Raw genomic sequence first — 17,952 nt, forward strand, 5'->3', positions numbered from 1 at the left:
GAAGGTCAACAGTGTAACTATACATGTAATTACATAACTTAATTACATCTGTAATTACATGCAGGTATTTTCAAAATATAAGTACAATGTAAAAACATGTATGTACGCAATAATTCCATTGTCCGTTTTGGGCCAACATAAATTGGGACCAAAAAGGGTCAACCTTCTATCCTTCTCTTCTATATATAGGGTATGATTGCAACACTTTTAGTTTTGGTTCTAGAACCCTCAAATATCAATACAAATATAGCACTAATTATTATGAGCTGCAATTATGAAATAGACTTCATAAATTCACTAATTCAGGTAATAAGTGGCAAAAAATTTAGCCTCCCATAAAACGGTTATCAACAGCATTAATGAATAATAAAAGAGAGACAGTTTATGCGAGCATTTAACATTTGAAATGATGGTTATGGTGCTGTATATTCTCTAGTCTACAGATACATTTTCTTATAGATCTACACAAATATAAGAATAACATTTTACTTGAAATAGACCATCCAGACAATAAATTGTACTGTAAGATCCAGGGCTGGATTTAGCCATTTGGCCACATGCAATAGCTTCCTTCATCCTGGTAAAACCTACAGTGTCATGCATGTACATTAATGCCATCATGGCTCTAGTTTGACACTGTGTGCTGGAACCAGCACTGTTAAAATAGCCTCACATTAGAGTAATGATAGTCTCCCTTACAGAGTAAAACACAATCATTCATGCAACAGATTAATATATGAGCACATTAAAATGCAAAACAACTGTATTTATCATGTAGGGTGAATTCAGGTTAATTGGGAGACCTTTTTCCCAGTCATTTCAATGGCAAAAAAGTGTCCCAAATCAACCTGAATTCACCCCAACGTGTGAATTTGTAACAAGTACAGTATGTACAAGATAATGCCACTTGGTATGCCAATGACATGGTAAAACTTGATTTTACAGCCATTGTGAAAAAGTTTTCCAAAAAGTGTAAGCATCTTTCTCCAAAATCTCAAAAATTGATATTTTAAACCCCCCTGTACACACTGTTCTGTTAAAACAAGTTAGCTTGGATGTTTTATCGTGCAAATGAAAAGTCATAATGTCCCCACAAGTGCAACGGGAACAAAATAGAGTAAGAATTGCAGAATTGTTTGTATTCACACTTCCCTGCTGATAAACTTACAAGCATGCACAGTAACAATCTTATGATTGTTTTGTGGCCCATTTTCTTATAAGAAAGTGAAAAATATGCTTGATTGGATTCAGGGCGCAATAAGGCATTTGAATACGAATACTACGACTGAGGTCAAGAACTAACAAAATGTTCTTTTGTGTACAATTCTTTTGTACAAACAAACTTGTATGTTCAAAGGAAGAGGTGTGAGCAAGTGAACATTTGTGAAGTACCACACTGTTTTCCAATCATGTATACTGAAACTCTATTGACCTGTTTTTACCCAAGGAGTTTCAGCTCTCTATAGCCCAGGGATTTGACCATATCTAGAGCTGTCCCGCTGTCAGCATCACCCCATGTTCACTTACTGGAAATGTCAAGTCAGCCAGAAAAAATGCAAGACGGGCGCATTTCATGATGCCACTGCGCTTTTAACACAAACAAAATGCATGATCACTATAAAAAGATAACTATAACGATAAATATGGCGTCCACACCAGAAGACAACATCTGTTAATTCTAAGTGCGCAGTGCAGTTTTACTGTCTGCCACTGTAAATGCTCAAGTGCTTTAAAACAGGATCGATTCTGATTGGCTCTCAAAGTTTTTATCGTTCATCAACTGGGGAAAAAGTGATTCCAACGATATTGTTTCTCTGTGTCGTTGAGAAATTATCATTACAGTTGTGGTGTGGACACTGCGTTTCTTTTATAACATTATCATCATTATATATATAAAACATTATTATAGTTATCGTCTTTGGTGTGAACGGGTCTTTGTACTATCTTCAAAATGTGAAAAAATGTCTCTTATGCTCACCAAGGCTGCATTTATTTGATTAAAAAATACAGTAAAAACACTAATAATATGAAATATTGCAATTTAAAGTATCTATACTAATAAATATTTTTTTAAATGTAATTTATTCCTGTGCTGCAAAGCTGAATTTTCAGCATCATTAATCCAGTCTTCAGTGTCACATGATCTTTCAGAAATCATTCTAATATGCTGATTTGCTGCTCAAGAAACATTTCTGATTATTATCAATGTTGAAAACAGTTGTGCTGCTTAATATTTTCGTGAAAACTGTGATATATTTTATTTCATGATTGTAATAGAAATATAAAGTTCAAAAGAACAGCATTTATTTGAAATATATATATTTTTGTAACAATATAAAGTCCCGTCATAAATTCCAAATACAAGTTAAACACATTAGGACTTGCTAATTAGGTCTACTAATTCGTATAGCTTCTATAACCATTGCTTTGTCTCCACTCACATTTTACAAATATGGAGAAAACAAGCATTATCCCTACTTATTTTTCCCCCGTATACGATCATTACCAGTATTGCTCTTGTCACAGCTTGATGTAACATGAAGTGTCCTTAAGGCATATCACCACTGATGCAAACATTATGCACAACCATCTTGAGATGCGCTTCAACTGCAGTGCATAAGATGTGCCATGAACATTTTATACCTCAAATACAAGCTGTTGGTCCTCAGTGTTAGCTGCGTAATTCTAGCAAACCGAGCATACGTTTTGTCACATGACCACATAGTTAGAAATATCCTATCATAAAAAGCTGCTTGGCATAGAAAGATGTATATCATCTCTATATAAAAATAACCATATGACTTTTAATTGTTTTAGCTTATTTTAAATCATTTTAAGTCAGATTGAGGGGCCCTTTGAAAGTTTGGTGCGGCCCCCTAGTGGGCCCCGGGCCCTGGTTGAGAACCACTGCAAGAAATATTCTGAAATACATCCTAAATCTGAAATATAATTTCAGTTAGATAATTTTACCTCCATCTTATTTTTTAAATCCAATAAGGGAACTAAAGTACAGTAAACAAGTGGCACAGCTTACCCCACTCTTCCCTATTACTTGGGCAAAATTGAAAAATTTGAGCTTAAAGATACATAATGAATGCGTCAAAATGAATCTGAACCATTAGTGAGAAATGACCAATTTTTTTTCTGGAGGGAGGTAAAAGAGAAAGCAAGAGTGATACTAAGAGAGAGGAGAGACTGTCGTCCCTGTGGACAACGCTAGTCGAGGACCAGTGCAACTGTAAGAGCGAGCGTTATTTGTCTTCCGCCGGCCGAGCACGAGAGCGCAGGGTAGCGCTGTTCATTTAATGCAAGGTTAGGCAGCCTGATGTGATGAATGGACTGTCGGCGGGAGAATAAGTCCATGCACTCAATCATGGGGACGACAGCATTTTCCCTCCGTTTTTGGGGTGCCTCCATAATTACATGACAAAGCAGTGCAAAACAGGGTGCTGAATCCCATCTATGACTATAAACTGAATTTGTTTTATAACACTCAAGGGTATGTACAACTTAAAATTTGGTTTAACCTGCCTTTGATCTAAAATAGAAATTTTTAAACAAGGAGGAAATCAGGATGTGCTTTTCCATTACTGGAGAACAGCAGAAAAATGAGACGATGTTTACAAACTCCATTAAATACAGACTAACTCTGAGAGGGGAAGGGAGATACTAATATAGTATTGATTAATCCATAAAAGCTATAACAAAGAAGCAGGAACAATAATGCTGGGACAAAACTGGGAGACAAAAGAAAAATTACACTTGAAATTTCAGTTTTTTTTTTTTGTTTGTTTAATCCGTCTCTCACTTTTCACTGACAAATACACACACACATACTCCAGAACATACTACCAGAAAATACACCCTGACATGAATGGTGACCTAGCAAACAACATCGGTTGAAAAAAAAAAAAACATGATATCTTGAAAGGAAAAGTTCACATAGAACTGAAAGATATGACATTATTTACTCGCTTTCAAGTCATTCTGAACTGGTATGAAAAAAAGAAGAAACTCTTGAGAATGTTCACGCTGCTCTGCTTCCTATAAAAACTGTTCAAAAACCACTATTTACCCACTAATAAATATCACCCAAATTACTATTTTGAGGCCAAACGACATTGGCTTTCACATGCGTCATCACCAGACACATAGCACCAGTTCGATTAAGCAGTATGGACAATTGTATTGTACAATTAAGACGATTTTCCATGACTATTGACATATTACTGCAGAGTATTTGGTATATACAATACTGTTTAAAAGTTTGGGGTTGGTAAGATTGTTTTAATGATTTTGAAAGAAGTGATTTATGCTCACTAAGGCTGCTTTTATTTGAACAAAAATACAGTGAAATAGTAATGTTGTGAAATATGATCATAATTTAAAATAACAGTTTTCTATTTTGAAATATTTTAAACAATATTTATTCCAGTGATGACAAAGCTGATTTCCAGCATCATTACGCCAGTCTTCAGCCCAGAAATAATTGATATGCTAATTTGGTGCGCAAGAAATATTTCTGATTATTAATGTTGAAAATATTTATGGAGTTTAATATTTTTGTGAAAACCATTATTTTCCCCCCCAGGATTCTTTGAGGAATAGAGAGGTGGAAATAACAGCATTTATTTGAAATAAAAATTATTTTTGTAACATTATAAGTCTCAACTGTCACTTTTGATCAATTTAAAGTAATACAATCTACTTCTATGGTAGTTGGTGTTTTATGGCCTTTTTGGAGCTTGTCAGACATTGCCACAATGGACAGTTATTAAAAGGTACACTATGTAACTTTAACTAGCGGTTAAAAAAAACAAAACATTGTTTTGGCTGTGCGTCTCTGTGTGACTGCGTGGATGAATGTGTTTATCCACAGCTCATAAAACATTCACTACTAGGCTGAAGAGATATAACCTGTATAGATGGAAAGGATCTCAAGCTGACTTGCTGAAGACGTTACTGTAGTTTTACCCATTGATAATGAAACCATAATGAAATGACCCTTAACAATAGATAATGCTTTACAATTAACTCTGTTAGCTTCATATGGCCATTTATCAGTTCAATAAAATGCATTACTCACTTTTTGAGTAATAAAAACAGACAAATACACATCATTTTGGAAAAAAGTTTGACTCAATTTAAATTGAGTTAATTTTGAACAAAAAAATCAATAAAGAGTGCACCTGTAAATAGGACAAGAGCTGCATGGCTATTTTTTATAATTTACCTTTTTGTTTTACAGTACTGGAATGACAAATGTGAGAGAAATATTCCTTTAATACCCTCTCAGTCTATTTGACCTCACACATGGACTCATGCAGTTGAATTTAGGCCATGAAATAAAGTAAAACCTTTCACTGGCTGTCGTTACCTTCACCTGTACGAAAACCCATCTGTCCATCAAACCAGACTGATGTCTGAGCTACCGGACCCATCCCAGACATCTCCCCACCACTAATTAATCTTCACACCTGACAACCTTGATTAACTCTGGAGATTGAAGTGTGTGTAAGACGGTCAATAATCACTGTTGTGTGCGAGTTTGTTTGTGTGTGTTGGATCTACTCACTGTACAGAATGTGTTGGCCGTTATCTTCAGAGAGAAGCCTACAGTGAAATCCAGCTCAGAAACAGTCACAGTGCCACAGTCAATGGCCTAGAGAGGGGCACACATGAACAAAACTTCTTCAAACATCTTATAAAGTAACAGAGATGGCTTAAAAGTTGGAATCAGTAGAGGTCACAAATATGGTTCTTGGACAGCTAACACTGGATATCAATAGACATTCAAGACGAATTTTAGACATCGATTTTTCACTTATAATTTATCAACACAAAGTCAAAAAGTAATGACCTAAACTCAATCTCAACTTAGCAACATAAGGGCACATGATATATATTTGAGCACATGCACTAGTTTGTAAGTGCTTGATGGAATAAAACATTTTAAAGAACAGAATACAACAAATAAATTATACTTTACATTTGCTGTAAATAAAAAGCTAGTAATGTAAGCAGAATGCAAGAGGATTGGCATAATGATTACTACTTTTAAATGATCAATTATAATTATTACATTTTAAAGATAAAAAATAGATTATTAAATGATTTAAATAATTTAATTTAAGATTGTTTAATAGAATTAAACCTCTACATGACAAAACTGCAACGAAACCCCTTTAAATATCATAAAGCAGTAAATGTGTCTAGTTTAAGTGGAAGACGTGTCATTAAATGTTGTAAGAGGATTCCACGCTAGAATGTGTTCATTTAATGGAACTCTGACCACTGTTAAATTGCGTTACTGGGGTGGGATCAGTGAGATAATGGAAGTAAGATGTGCAACGTTTCAGCACAGAGAGGAAATGATGGATTTCTGCATTTAATTTTTATTATTGCTATATGTTTGAGCCATTTAATGATCAATGCCAGGGAATATAATGTTTTATTTTTTTAAATACTTTTATTTATTTATTTATACTTTTGTTTTTGCCCCCATTTTTCATGAGCTGAACTCAAAGATCTAAGACTTTTTCTATGTACACAAAAGGCCTATTTCTCTCCAATATTGTTCACAAATCGGTGTTAGTGAGCATTTCTCCTTTGCCGAGATAATCCATCCACCTCACAGGTGTGGCATATCAAGATGCTGATTAGACAGCATGATTATTGCACAGGTGTGCCTTAGGCTGGCCACAATAAAAGGCCCCTATAAAATGTGCAGTTTTACTGTATTGGGGGGATCCGAAAACCAGTCAGTATCTGGTGTGTCCACCATTTGCCTCACGCAGTGCAACACATCTTCTTCACATAGCGTTGATCAGGTTGTTGATTGTGGCCTGTGGAATGTTGGTCCACTCCTCTTCAATGGCTGTGCGAAGTCACTGGATATTGGCAAGACCTGGAACACGCTGCTGTATACGCCGATCCAGAGCATCCCAAACATGCTCAATGTGTGACATGTCCAGTGAGAATGCTGGCCATGCAAGAACTGGGATGTTTTCAGCTTACAGGAATTGTATACAGATCCTTGCAACATGGGGTGGTGCATTATCATGCTGCAACATGAGGTGATGGTCGTGGATGAATGGCACAACAATGGGCCTCAGGATCTTGTCACGGTATCTCTGTGCATACACGCTGTCTGCCATCTGCCCTGAACAAGGAAAACAAGGATTCATCCGTGAAGAGAACATCTCTCCAAAGTGCCAGACGCCATCGAATGTGAGCATTTGCCCCATCAAGTCGGTTACGACGACGAACTGCAGTCAGGTCGAGACCCCGATGAGGACGACGAGCATGCAGATGAGCTTCTCTGAGACGGTTTCTGACAGTTTGTGCAGAAAATATTTGGTTATGCAAACCGATTATGCAGCAGCTGTCCGGGTGGCTGGTCTCAGATGATCTTTGAGGTGAAGATGCTGGATGTGGAGGTCCTGGGCTGGTGTGGTTACATGTGGTCTGCGGTTGTGAGGCCGGTTGGATGTACTGCCATATTCTCTGAAACGCCTTTGGAGATGGCTTATGGTAGAGAAATGAACATTTAATTCACGGGCAACAGCTCTGGTGGAGATTCCTGCTGTCAGCATGCCAATTGCACGATCCTTCAAAACTTGTGAAATAATCATGCTGTCTAATCAGCATCTTGATCACACCTGTGAGGTGGATGGATTGTCTCGGCAAAGGAGAAGTGCTAACTAACACAGATTTAGACAGATTTGTAAATAATATTTGAGAGAAATAGCCCTTTTGTGTACATAGCAAAAGTCTTAGATCTTTGAGTTCAACTCATGAAAAATGGGGGCAAAAACAAAAGGGTTGCGTTTATAATTTTGTTCAGTGTATGAACGCGACTGAAAATGACAGAGAAACACAAAGAGAGCATCAGATTTTGTTTCTGCACTCATAGCCGCAATACCAGCCGAACGCTGGGAGTGTGTGTTTGAAATCAGGAATGGTGAGAGAACATTGTGCTTGGTACGTTTTTCATATTCCAAACTAAAGTTAGGTCTTCAGTCGACAAAGTGCGCTTCGCATAATGTTTACACATTAAGTTAGTAGACGGATGGTCTTTTGTGGCTGTTTGAAGGCATTTGATCACATGAGGGTTTACACTATGAAATCAATCCGGTCTAAAGTGTTTTCGACTGCCTCTGGAAGTGGTAAAAAGTGGACAAGCTCAAAACGTTTTAAACCCCGTTTACACCTGCATTTAGCATCGTCCACTAGGAATCCGATCCACCAAAATGCATCTTAATAAATAAGCGGGCCTAAATAATAAATAAACAGGTTTAACTTCATAAACAGGCCCTTAGTTTTTCTGTTAAAAATGTGTCTACTGTTTCATCACATTTTAATGTAACTATACACTAGCTCTCGTGGAAACACCTATAAAAATAAATAAAAAATACAGAACAAACACACATTTAGTAGTGTTAATTTTTTGCTCAGATTCATTGGTGGCATCTTTCACTTAAATATCTTTTGAAAAGAAAATCACAGGAAGAACAACGTTAATAAGCATATGTGTATTTTTCCTCATAAGTGTTTGTACAAAGCCATGGCAGGCAGTGATAAGTAATGGTGAAGTTTACCAAGGAGGACTTTAAATAAGGATTAGAATAATCAATCAGCCATTCTGTCACAGACGGCCTCCGAGGCTTTACTTCCTCTCAAACGTCTCTCGGTCTCTGCTCACAATCTGTCACTCCCTTCTCTTCATCTTCTTCTTGATCCTACCTACGTTTTCCCCCTCCTCCCTCTATCTCAAAACAAGGCCACAACACAGGAAATTGGCTTTCTGTCCAGCCCAGACTCAATTAATTAGGGATTCAGGTGAGCTAATGAGTTGCACCAAATCCAATAAGACATACACCATTATATAGTTAAAAAGAGGGGATTAGTAACCAGATAAATCAGATGTTTAGGAATAGTTCACCCAAAAAGGAAAGTGACAGGATAAATCACCATCCAGTTTTGTCGTATGGAAAAGAGCAGCTATGATATTTCCAAAAATTTGTTGTTGATGTTCTCTGGGAAAATCATAAGGGTTTGGAATGACCGGTTTAATTTTTGGGTAAACTATCCCTTTACACTACCATTGGGGTCGGTATGATGTTTTTTTATATTTTTGAAAGAAGTCTCTTATGCTCACCAAGGCTGCATTTATTTGATCAAATATACAATTCGTACAGTCATATTATTAATAAAACAGTAGTAGTGTGAAACATTATTGAAATTTAAAATAGCTGTTTTATATATATTTTCTATATAGAAAAATACATTTTATAACGTAATTTATTTCTGTGATGGCAAAGCTTAATTTTCAGCTTCATTACTCCAATCTTCAGTGTCACATGATCCTTTAGGAATCAGCTGAATTAGTGCTCAAGAAACATTTCTTTTTATTATCAATGTTGAAAACAGTTGTGCAGCTTAATATTTTCAGGGAAACCATTGTAATTGTGACAATTAGCGACTGGAGTACCCGCATGAGCCACTGGAGGGTACTCTCTCCCTGTGTTATGTTTCATTATGGACTCATTATGTTTAATTATGTTCAGTTGTGTTTGATTAACCTTATTAAGTTTTCCTGTCTTAAGCCTGTGTTTTCCCTGTGTTCAGTGCGAAGTATTGCATAGGTAGGCGACCCTTCTGAGCATTATTCTCTGATTCTTAGTTCTTTGTATTTCGTGTTTCCCTGGACTCTTGACCTTAGCCTGTTAACTGGACTCTGTTTATGAACCTGTGCTGCCTGCCTCGACTTTTGCCTGTTTGACTTCGATTCTGGATTTCCCTTTCAATAAATATCTGCAAATGGATCCGACAGTCTTCGCCGCTGTCTGTACGTTACAGAATACTTCGCCAAATGAGGATCCAGCAGACTTTCAGCATATATCCACCGTGGTCAAGACTCAAGCTTCCATGCTAGCCTCTCATCATTTACAGCTGACGAGACTAACCTCTCTCCTTGAGGAACTAGCAAGCTCCATACTATCGTTGTCTCCACAGAGCTCAAGCACAGCCGCTAATCAAGCCCAAGCTCCCGCTGCACCTGTTCCACCGCAACCCAGTGTGAGTACTGCATCTAACTATCCCAGTCTGTCATTTCCTGAAAAGTTTGATGGCTCACCTGTGGCATGTGAAGGATTCCTTCAGCAGTGCAGCTTATTTATGAATCTTCAGCCCCAGTTTTACACCTCGGATGACGACCACGTTTCCTTTATCTGCTCACTGGAAAGGCTCTGGAGTGGGCAGGCATATTCTGGGAACCAGGTCATATGTCATTCCCTTCTTATGATGTGTTTACCGCCCTATTCAGAGAGGATTTTGAACTCCCCGCAGGAAAGGAGGATTCTGAGGAACTGCTCTTGTCCCTGCGTCGGGGAGGTTCGTTTGCGGCGGATTTCTCTCGCTCATTCCGCATGCCGCTAATGCCTCTTCTCGCCAAACTGTTCGATTCTCCCTTGATGACCGTCAGAGGGGCTTTCAAGTATTCCGTTTCTGCCAAACCCACTCATCGTGTCGGACCCCTCGAGCCCGTATTCCGCGCTGGTCCTGTTGAACTTGCTAATCCAGAGACAGCGGAGGCTTCTTCGGCCGAACTGGAGTTTGAGCGCGTGCCAGCCGACTCGAAGGAATCAAGTACCGAGTCGAGTGCATTAAGTGGGTTAAGCGCGTCAAGTGAACCGAATCCCGAGTCAAGTGAACCGAATCCCGAGTCAAGTGAACCGAATCCCGAGTCAAGTGAACCGAATCCCGAGTCAAGTGAATCTAGCCCTGAGTCAAGTGAATCTAGCCCTGACTCAAGTGAATCTAGCCCTGAGTCAAGTGAATCTAGCCCGAGTCAAGGGGATCAAGTCCCGAGTCAAGTGGATCAAGTCCCGAGTCAAGTGGATCAAGTCCCGAGCCAAGTGGATCAAGTCCCGAGTCAAGTGAATCAAGTCCCGAGTCAAGTGGATCAAGTCCCGAGTCAAGTGGATCAAGTCCCGAGACAAGTGGATCAAGTCCCGAATCAAGTGAATCCAGTGAGGAAAGTGAGTCAAGTTCGGCTGAATCTATGGAGTCAGGTTCAGTTAAGCGAAACAAGTCTGTTCCCCTGGATCCAGAGTTACCAGTTCCGGAGGAGGAGGACTCGCTTGGCTCGCCAGGCTCCGGTGAGCATACCCAGACTCCTCGCCCTTTCGGTCCCGCCTCTGTGCCTCGCCCTGCCGGTCCCGCCTCTGCGCCTCGCTCTGCCGGCCCCGACTCTGCGCCTCGCTCTGCCGGCCCCGACTCTGCGCCTCGACTTGCCTGCGCCCTTCAAGCTCCAGGAGGCTTCTCTTGAACCCGTTTACAGCCCGGAGGTTCCTCCGTGGATTTTCCCAAGTATTTTTTGGGGGGGGGGCAGTAGGTACCCTGAGAGGGCCATGGAGGTGGCGCTGACATGGACCTTGTCTGTGCTATCTCCCCCTGAGCCTCCTATGCCTCTAGTCCTGTCTGGTTCTGTGCTTCCCATACCACTGATCACGGCCAGTCCTGAGTCTGCTCCGCCCTTGTCTCTGTCTAAGTCTGCTCCGTGCTGGTCTCCTGTCAAGTCTGTTCCACCCTGGTTGTCTACGACGTGTGCTTCCCCATGGTCTCTTGCCCTGCTCTGGTCTCCAGGCCCCAGGTCTCTCCATGGGCCTGGCCTCCTGCCTCTCCACGGGCCTGGCCCTCCATCCCATCCCCCGTTGACCTCCCCTCGGAGCTCTAGGGAGCGTCTGGAAGCCACTCCTTAGAGAGGGGGGTTATGTGACAATTAGCGACTGGAGTACCCGCGTGAGCCACTGGAGGGTACTCTCTCCCTGTGTTATAATTAAACATAATGAGTCCATAATGAAACATGTTCAGTTGTGTTTGATTAACCTTATTAAGTTTTCCTGTCTAAAGCCTGTGTTTTCCATGTGTTCAGTGCGAAGTATTCTATAGCGTAAGTGTACCATTCTGAGCATTATTCTCTGATTCTTAGTTCTTTGTATTTCATGTTTCCCTGGACTCTTGACCTTAGCCTGTTATCTGGACTCTGTTTATGAACCTGTGCTTTTGCCTGTTTGACTTCGATTCTGGATTTCCCTTTCCATAAATATCTGCAAATGGATCCGACAGTCTTCGCCTCTGTCTGTACGTTACAATAATGCTGAAAAAAAGTATTCATTTCTTTAAAAATAGAAATCCTACTGACTCCAAATGTTTGTAAAGTAGTGTATGGAGCCCAACTCATCTGCACTGCGATATTAATAAAAATGAATTCATTCATTTGGCAGAAACTTGAGGAACATCACAAGCAACGAAGAGAATATGTTATTCCTGAAGACGCATTATTAAATCTCAATAGATGACATGTTTCACAGGGCCATTCAGAATTAACCAATCATTTCTCTGATAATTCGCTTCAGACTTTTCTAGAAAGACCCTAATAAAGTCTCTCCTCTTACCTTAATCACTGAGGGCTCTGAAATGACCGTCTCGGGCTTCAACACCTCCACTACAGCTTCTGGTATCACAGCCTTCTTCATACACATCATCTTGAAGCCATACACATCATCCCAGAATGCAATGCGGTTACTGTGTTTCTGAGTGTCCCCCACCGCCGCCAGGCTGATATTGCATCGGTCCGGAAAGACTGAAAAGAAAGATGATAAATGAAAGTGAGTAAAAGACATCAACTCCAGGGCTTACATATGATATATGTTCAAAGTCAAACGAAGCCCTCATGAGTCAATACTTTACATGACAAGAACATTATTCATTTAGCAGACATTTTCTTATCCAAAGTGACTCATGGTACATATTTTACTTATGGGCCATTTACTGTACAACGTTTTCAACTAAAAATGTAAAACTTTTAATGCGTTTTGGCCGTTCGTTTACACGACAATACCGTTTTGGGGGGCCTGAAAAGCAAACCTTTGAAAAAGGGTTTCTAAGTGCAAGTTTTTGAAAACAATACAGTTATCGTGTCCATGTAAACTACAAAAATACCAATTTGTGAAAACGGTGATGTCATGCGCATGCGAATTACGTGTTCAATCTTTAGGAGTGTAGTGTTTCTTTACAAAGTGACATCGCCAACTACTGGCCTGGCATAAATAATACAGCGTTTGGTAACACTTTATTTATAGGTGACGTAATTACGTTACTACATGTACTTAATATAGTAATATCAGTAAATTATGCATAATTACAAATAACCAAACCCTAACTCTATAGTAAGTACATGTGGTTTATAAATATTATCCGTACTAATTTGAGTATGTACAATGTAACTACATCACCTTAAAATAAAGTGTAACCCAGTGTTTTAGTCATTTTTACGTCCATGTGAACGGGGATTGTTTTAATAACGTTGTAGTCTTTATCGCAAAACGCAAAGGAAAAACTTTTCCATTTTTAGTACATCGTTTGTGTAAACGTACCCTTAGATTGAGCTCCTGAATCGCACCTTCTGGGGTTTAAACCCACAACCTTTGGCTTACCGGTCCGGAAGCACTAAGCCATGTAACATCCATTAAAAGATTTATACGCAGCTTTTCAGATCTCTGGTGCAGTGGTTAGCTCACATGATCTAGACGTATCTGGGCCACACTGCTCCCAGGGAAGCTGGTTCGAGTCCATTAAACTCGAAATGACTCCAATTAAATGTCCTTCATTTGTAAACTTTGACTGCATATTAATTTGTTGGCATTAAATATACAAGCACTGAATGTTTGAACAAATTCACTGGCATGAATCAAAGAAAAAAAAAGGCAAAAGAAGAAAAATCTCTCAAAACTACTTGGAAACATCGGTTTGAATGTGCCACAATTATGACAAGACATAAAGTAGATTAATGCACCTATCAATAGACTTTTCAAACAAGAAAATTACAAACTGTAAATGTATTTGATATACACCGATTAAAAAAGCCAAGATACTTTCAATTAAAGCTGTAGCAGTATAACTAACTAACTAAAAACTAAAGATATGACTAGTTTTTATAAAAAATTGTGGTTTTATATAACTGATAACTAAAGCGTAAGGAACGGCTGGACATTGTGTGTGGGCGTATAAGACCTCATCCTTTACACAAATGTGCAATAATGAGCACATCTATCATAAAATGGTAAACCACAGCCCTGACGCTCTCATTCAGTAATGTTTCAGTCGTTTCCAGCGCTGGTAAATGTCCCTGTGTGATGCTGTTAATGGTTACCAAGCACATGCTTCTGGCAAAAAAAATCTAAATTCAACTGATAGTCATAATCATAAAAACTCTGCATCTATCAGTTCTTAATGTCCTTTACGTTTGGCCATCAGAGACAAACTAAAAGCTGCAGTGCGTTTATTTCATGCTACTGGAGAAATCCGACATGAGACATCACTAATTTAATCATCTATACTAAACATCAGGAGATCCTGAATGTGTAAATCATTTGTTTTCCATTCTCTCAGTCTTACATTCATGTAAATGTATGTGCATAAAGGAAAATCAAGGCAATTGTAACACCAAATACATTTTCAATTACAAACAAGCCTTATTCAGCATGTGTGCATTACGGCTGGAATACATACACACTTGTCGACTTTGTAAATAGTTACAGAAAAAAATCGGGCATCATTCACTAAACAATTGAGGATCACACACTACCAGACTTAAGACAAATTAAAACAATATGTGTTCTAAAATCGGCACAAAATATCAAACATTTCCATAAAATGGGGGGGTGGATCTGGGCAAAATTAACAACACAATTGACAGAAAACCCTTGTTTTTCTTCTTTTGGCAGAAAAAAATAAGTGAGGTTTATAATAAATTGTCAACAAAAAATAAATTTCAAGGTATAAAATGTTTTTTTGTTTGTTTTTTGTTTGTATATGGCTATAGCACTAGTAAAAATAATTTAAGAAATTTTTCATTAGTGCATCTAATTTATTTTAAATGATAAAATACTATAATAATTAAAGAACTGAACATATGAATATTGTATTTAAGTGACTAGTTAAATAAAGCTAAACAAATAAAAGTAAAAATGATGTATAAATATATATCACAATATTTAAACATAGTATCTTATATATAGTATTATGTAATATGGCCAGATGTTAATTGAAAAAAAATATTTCACATAACACAAGAAAATCATCTGAATGTTTCTTGTAATTAGATGTGTTGGGTGAAAATCAAAAACAGCCAGTCCCATTAACACTGTCCTACGCTTCAAACGAGAAATCCATGATAGACTATATCTCACCAAATTTGTCTGACCTTTAATCAAGGGTTAAGGGTGCACATTCACTCTCCTGCACCATAATAAAGTGTGTCCCATCAAAATCTTGTCTCCCGTGTGACAGAATCGTGACTGGCATGTTATAACCTCCAGCCTGTACCTTAAAGCCTTCGCTGTGACCCTGTGGGTGTCACGTAGGGTGAAAAACCACACACGCACACACACCACTGAAATGTGGATTTGTCACCTCATTTTCTCTGATTAGTGGAGCTATGAGTGAATGTCTTGGGAGACGCATGTAGGCACTGATTGGGTGGTACACAGGACCGTCCCGCACCTGAACAGGGAGTGGAGGCTAGAGAATGAGAGAGAAGGGGGCGAGGGAGAGGGGGGGTATAGTGTCCCAAGATTCATAGCTTTGACATCTGCGTCCTTCTCGACTCGGTGCCCATCGCCCGTTTGTCAAGCACCCCCCCCCGTCCGGTTCCTCTTGAGGGCAGCAGTGAAGAAGAGGGTAGTAAGAACAGGGGGTGGAAAAAAAAGCATCCAATGATGAGAGAGCGGAAGCACAGACCACGTTTCAGGATGAAGAGAAAGGTTAATAATATGAGGTATAAAGGAGAGAGAGGGAGAAACGAGGTTATAGTGGCAGGGGTAAGTAATGTTGATCTGACACAGTGCAGAGTTGCCACATGATGGGCTATTATATCAATCTGCTTCACACCAGGTATACATGGCTGCGGGCTTTCCGACTGAGCTGAAAAATAGAAATGTGCTGCCTCAAAGGACGACTCAGTGCTATTCCGCCTGTGCCTCTCACATTTCTGGATTTCCTAGCACATATATGCATAAAAATGTGTTTTCGAATGTTGATGGCTCATCTTGCATGCAACAGATTTTGTCCAATAAAATTGGAATGAAAATGTGCATCAAGGATGCATTAAATTAAAGTAAAAGTTAAGACATTTCTACTGTTACAAAGTATTTCTAGTTCAAATTTAGTTTGTTCTATTCATCAAAGAATCCTGGAAAAAATCTTTTATCATGGTTTCAACAAATTGTGAAACTGTACTGTGATGTTACAGAAATGGAGTGAAACAGTTTCTCGAACAAAACAAAAAAAAGTAGGGCGGGGCTTGATTTTGTCCATTAGAAATTGATTGGATAGTTCGGGTTTGCTGTTGCTGTGATGTCATTTTAGTGACAGGTTGCCCGCCCTCGTGCCAGTAAACTAATCATCAGAGAAGCAATGTCACTGCACATGCTTTGATTAAAGATTACGAAAGCACATGAATTAAAAAAGGTAATGAAGTGCATGGAAAATAATTTAGAATATGGCAGTATTTCATTATCTATCCATCTATACACACATACATATATACATAACAGATATTTATGTACGTTTGTGTATATATATATATATATATATTTATATATATATATATATATAAAATAAGAAGAATTATTTGGAGATCCCTGAAAATTACTAAAAGAGTTACTAAAAGAGTCAATAACTTTATCCCTTAAAACTCATCTTTGATCACAAAAATTACATATTTAAGTGTTTTTCCTTGATAAAATATTCTTCATGCCTTAAAATAGCTTGAATATAACTCTACACCCTTTCCTCATTTAGTATACGCGGTTCTATGAAAATGCAAAATAGCCCCGCCTCCACTCACTCACACCAGCTCAGAGATCCAATCGTTGATGATCACACGATACGTGATTGGTTACAAGGTAGTTTGTGACATCAGAAACACCAGCGAATTCAAACCGCGTTTCTGAGACTGTCTTTGGTTCACTGCAGTTTTAAGAAGAAAATACTCAGCAATGTTGCCGACTCATGAATTTGAACATGGTTTGTCTTAAAGCATATTAAAAATGCCACATAGACATTATAAACAACATTAAAAGCTGGATTTTCAGCATAGGGGGACTTCAATAGAATAAAAAAAGCGACCGGAGTCATTAAGTGGAATCGGAATCATAACTAGAATCGTTAAATTCCTAACAATTCACATCCCTACCCATCCTCAATCCCATGATGCTGTAAAGATCAGGAGAGTGTAACATTTCCTGTGTCAAGATCCTTGAAGTCATAATTCATCCAGTCAGCCTGTGCACTGCGTACCACCGAATCTCCTCAGCATCTGTTCACTTAAACCTCCACAGTGGACAAGAAAATGACGCAGAGCCACAAGACACATGCAGCATGTTTAACATCCACTTCCACACCGTCCACAACCTTTGTCTGGATCCTGCAGTTTCCCAAACAATGAAAGAAAAATATGTTTGTTTTCTGGTATCTAGAAGGTGAGTGCCCAAGGACTGCTTAGTTATTCATCAGTTGCTTTAATTTATGTTTTATTGACGCAAATCAATATGTAGTAAAAGGCAGTGCAGCATGCAGGGTGTGAGATAAGAGAGAACACCTGGAAAACAAGCAGAACATTATGCTGTAAACTAAGTCAGTGTGAAAGGTGGTTCTACAAAACTGCGGTCTAAAGAAAGATTGTGGTGGCATGACTTTTGCAAATATAAAAGTATCCTAAACTGCACTGAATTATAAGGAGTTAAATGCAGTGTTTCCTGCAGCATAGCAAAATAGATCTTATTTATTATTTTCAATCAATCTATCAAATTTTATTTGAAGAGCGCCTTACAACAGCCAAAAGATGCACAGGGCGCTTTCCAGTAAAACATCAATAGAAAACAA

The 17,952-nt window shown here is 38.7% G+C and overlaps 1 protein-coding gene across 1 annotated transcript in view; it reads right to left on the bottom strand.

Moving 5' to 3' along the window:
* Positions 1-17,952, bottom strand: part of prmt3 (protein arginine methyltransferase 3) — a 64,904-nt gene that overhangs the window by 14,708 nt on the left and 32,244 nt on the right. The window contains exons 12-13 of the mRNA XM_077227873.1: positions 12,462-12,649; positions 5,576-5,662 (exon numbers count right to left, since the gene is read on the bottom strand). Of these exons, the coding sequence (XP_077083988.1) occupies positions 5,576-5,662; positions 12,462-12,649 (275 nt within the window). The remainder of the gene's footprint in view (positions 1-5,575; positions 5,663-12,461; positions 12,650-17,952) is intronic.

The sequence above is a fragment of the Siphateles boraxobius genome, unplaced genomic scaffold, assembly GCF_051911475.1.
Source record: "Siphateles boraxobius isolate OS27281-9 unplaced genomic scaffold, OSU_SipBor_1 130, whole genome shotgun sequence".
Classification (NCBI taxonomy): domain Eukaryota; kingdom Metazoa; phylum Chordata; class Actinopteri; order Cypriniformes; family Leuciscidae; genus Siphateles; species Siphateles boraxobius.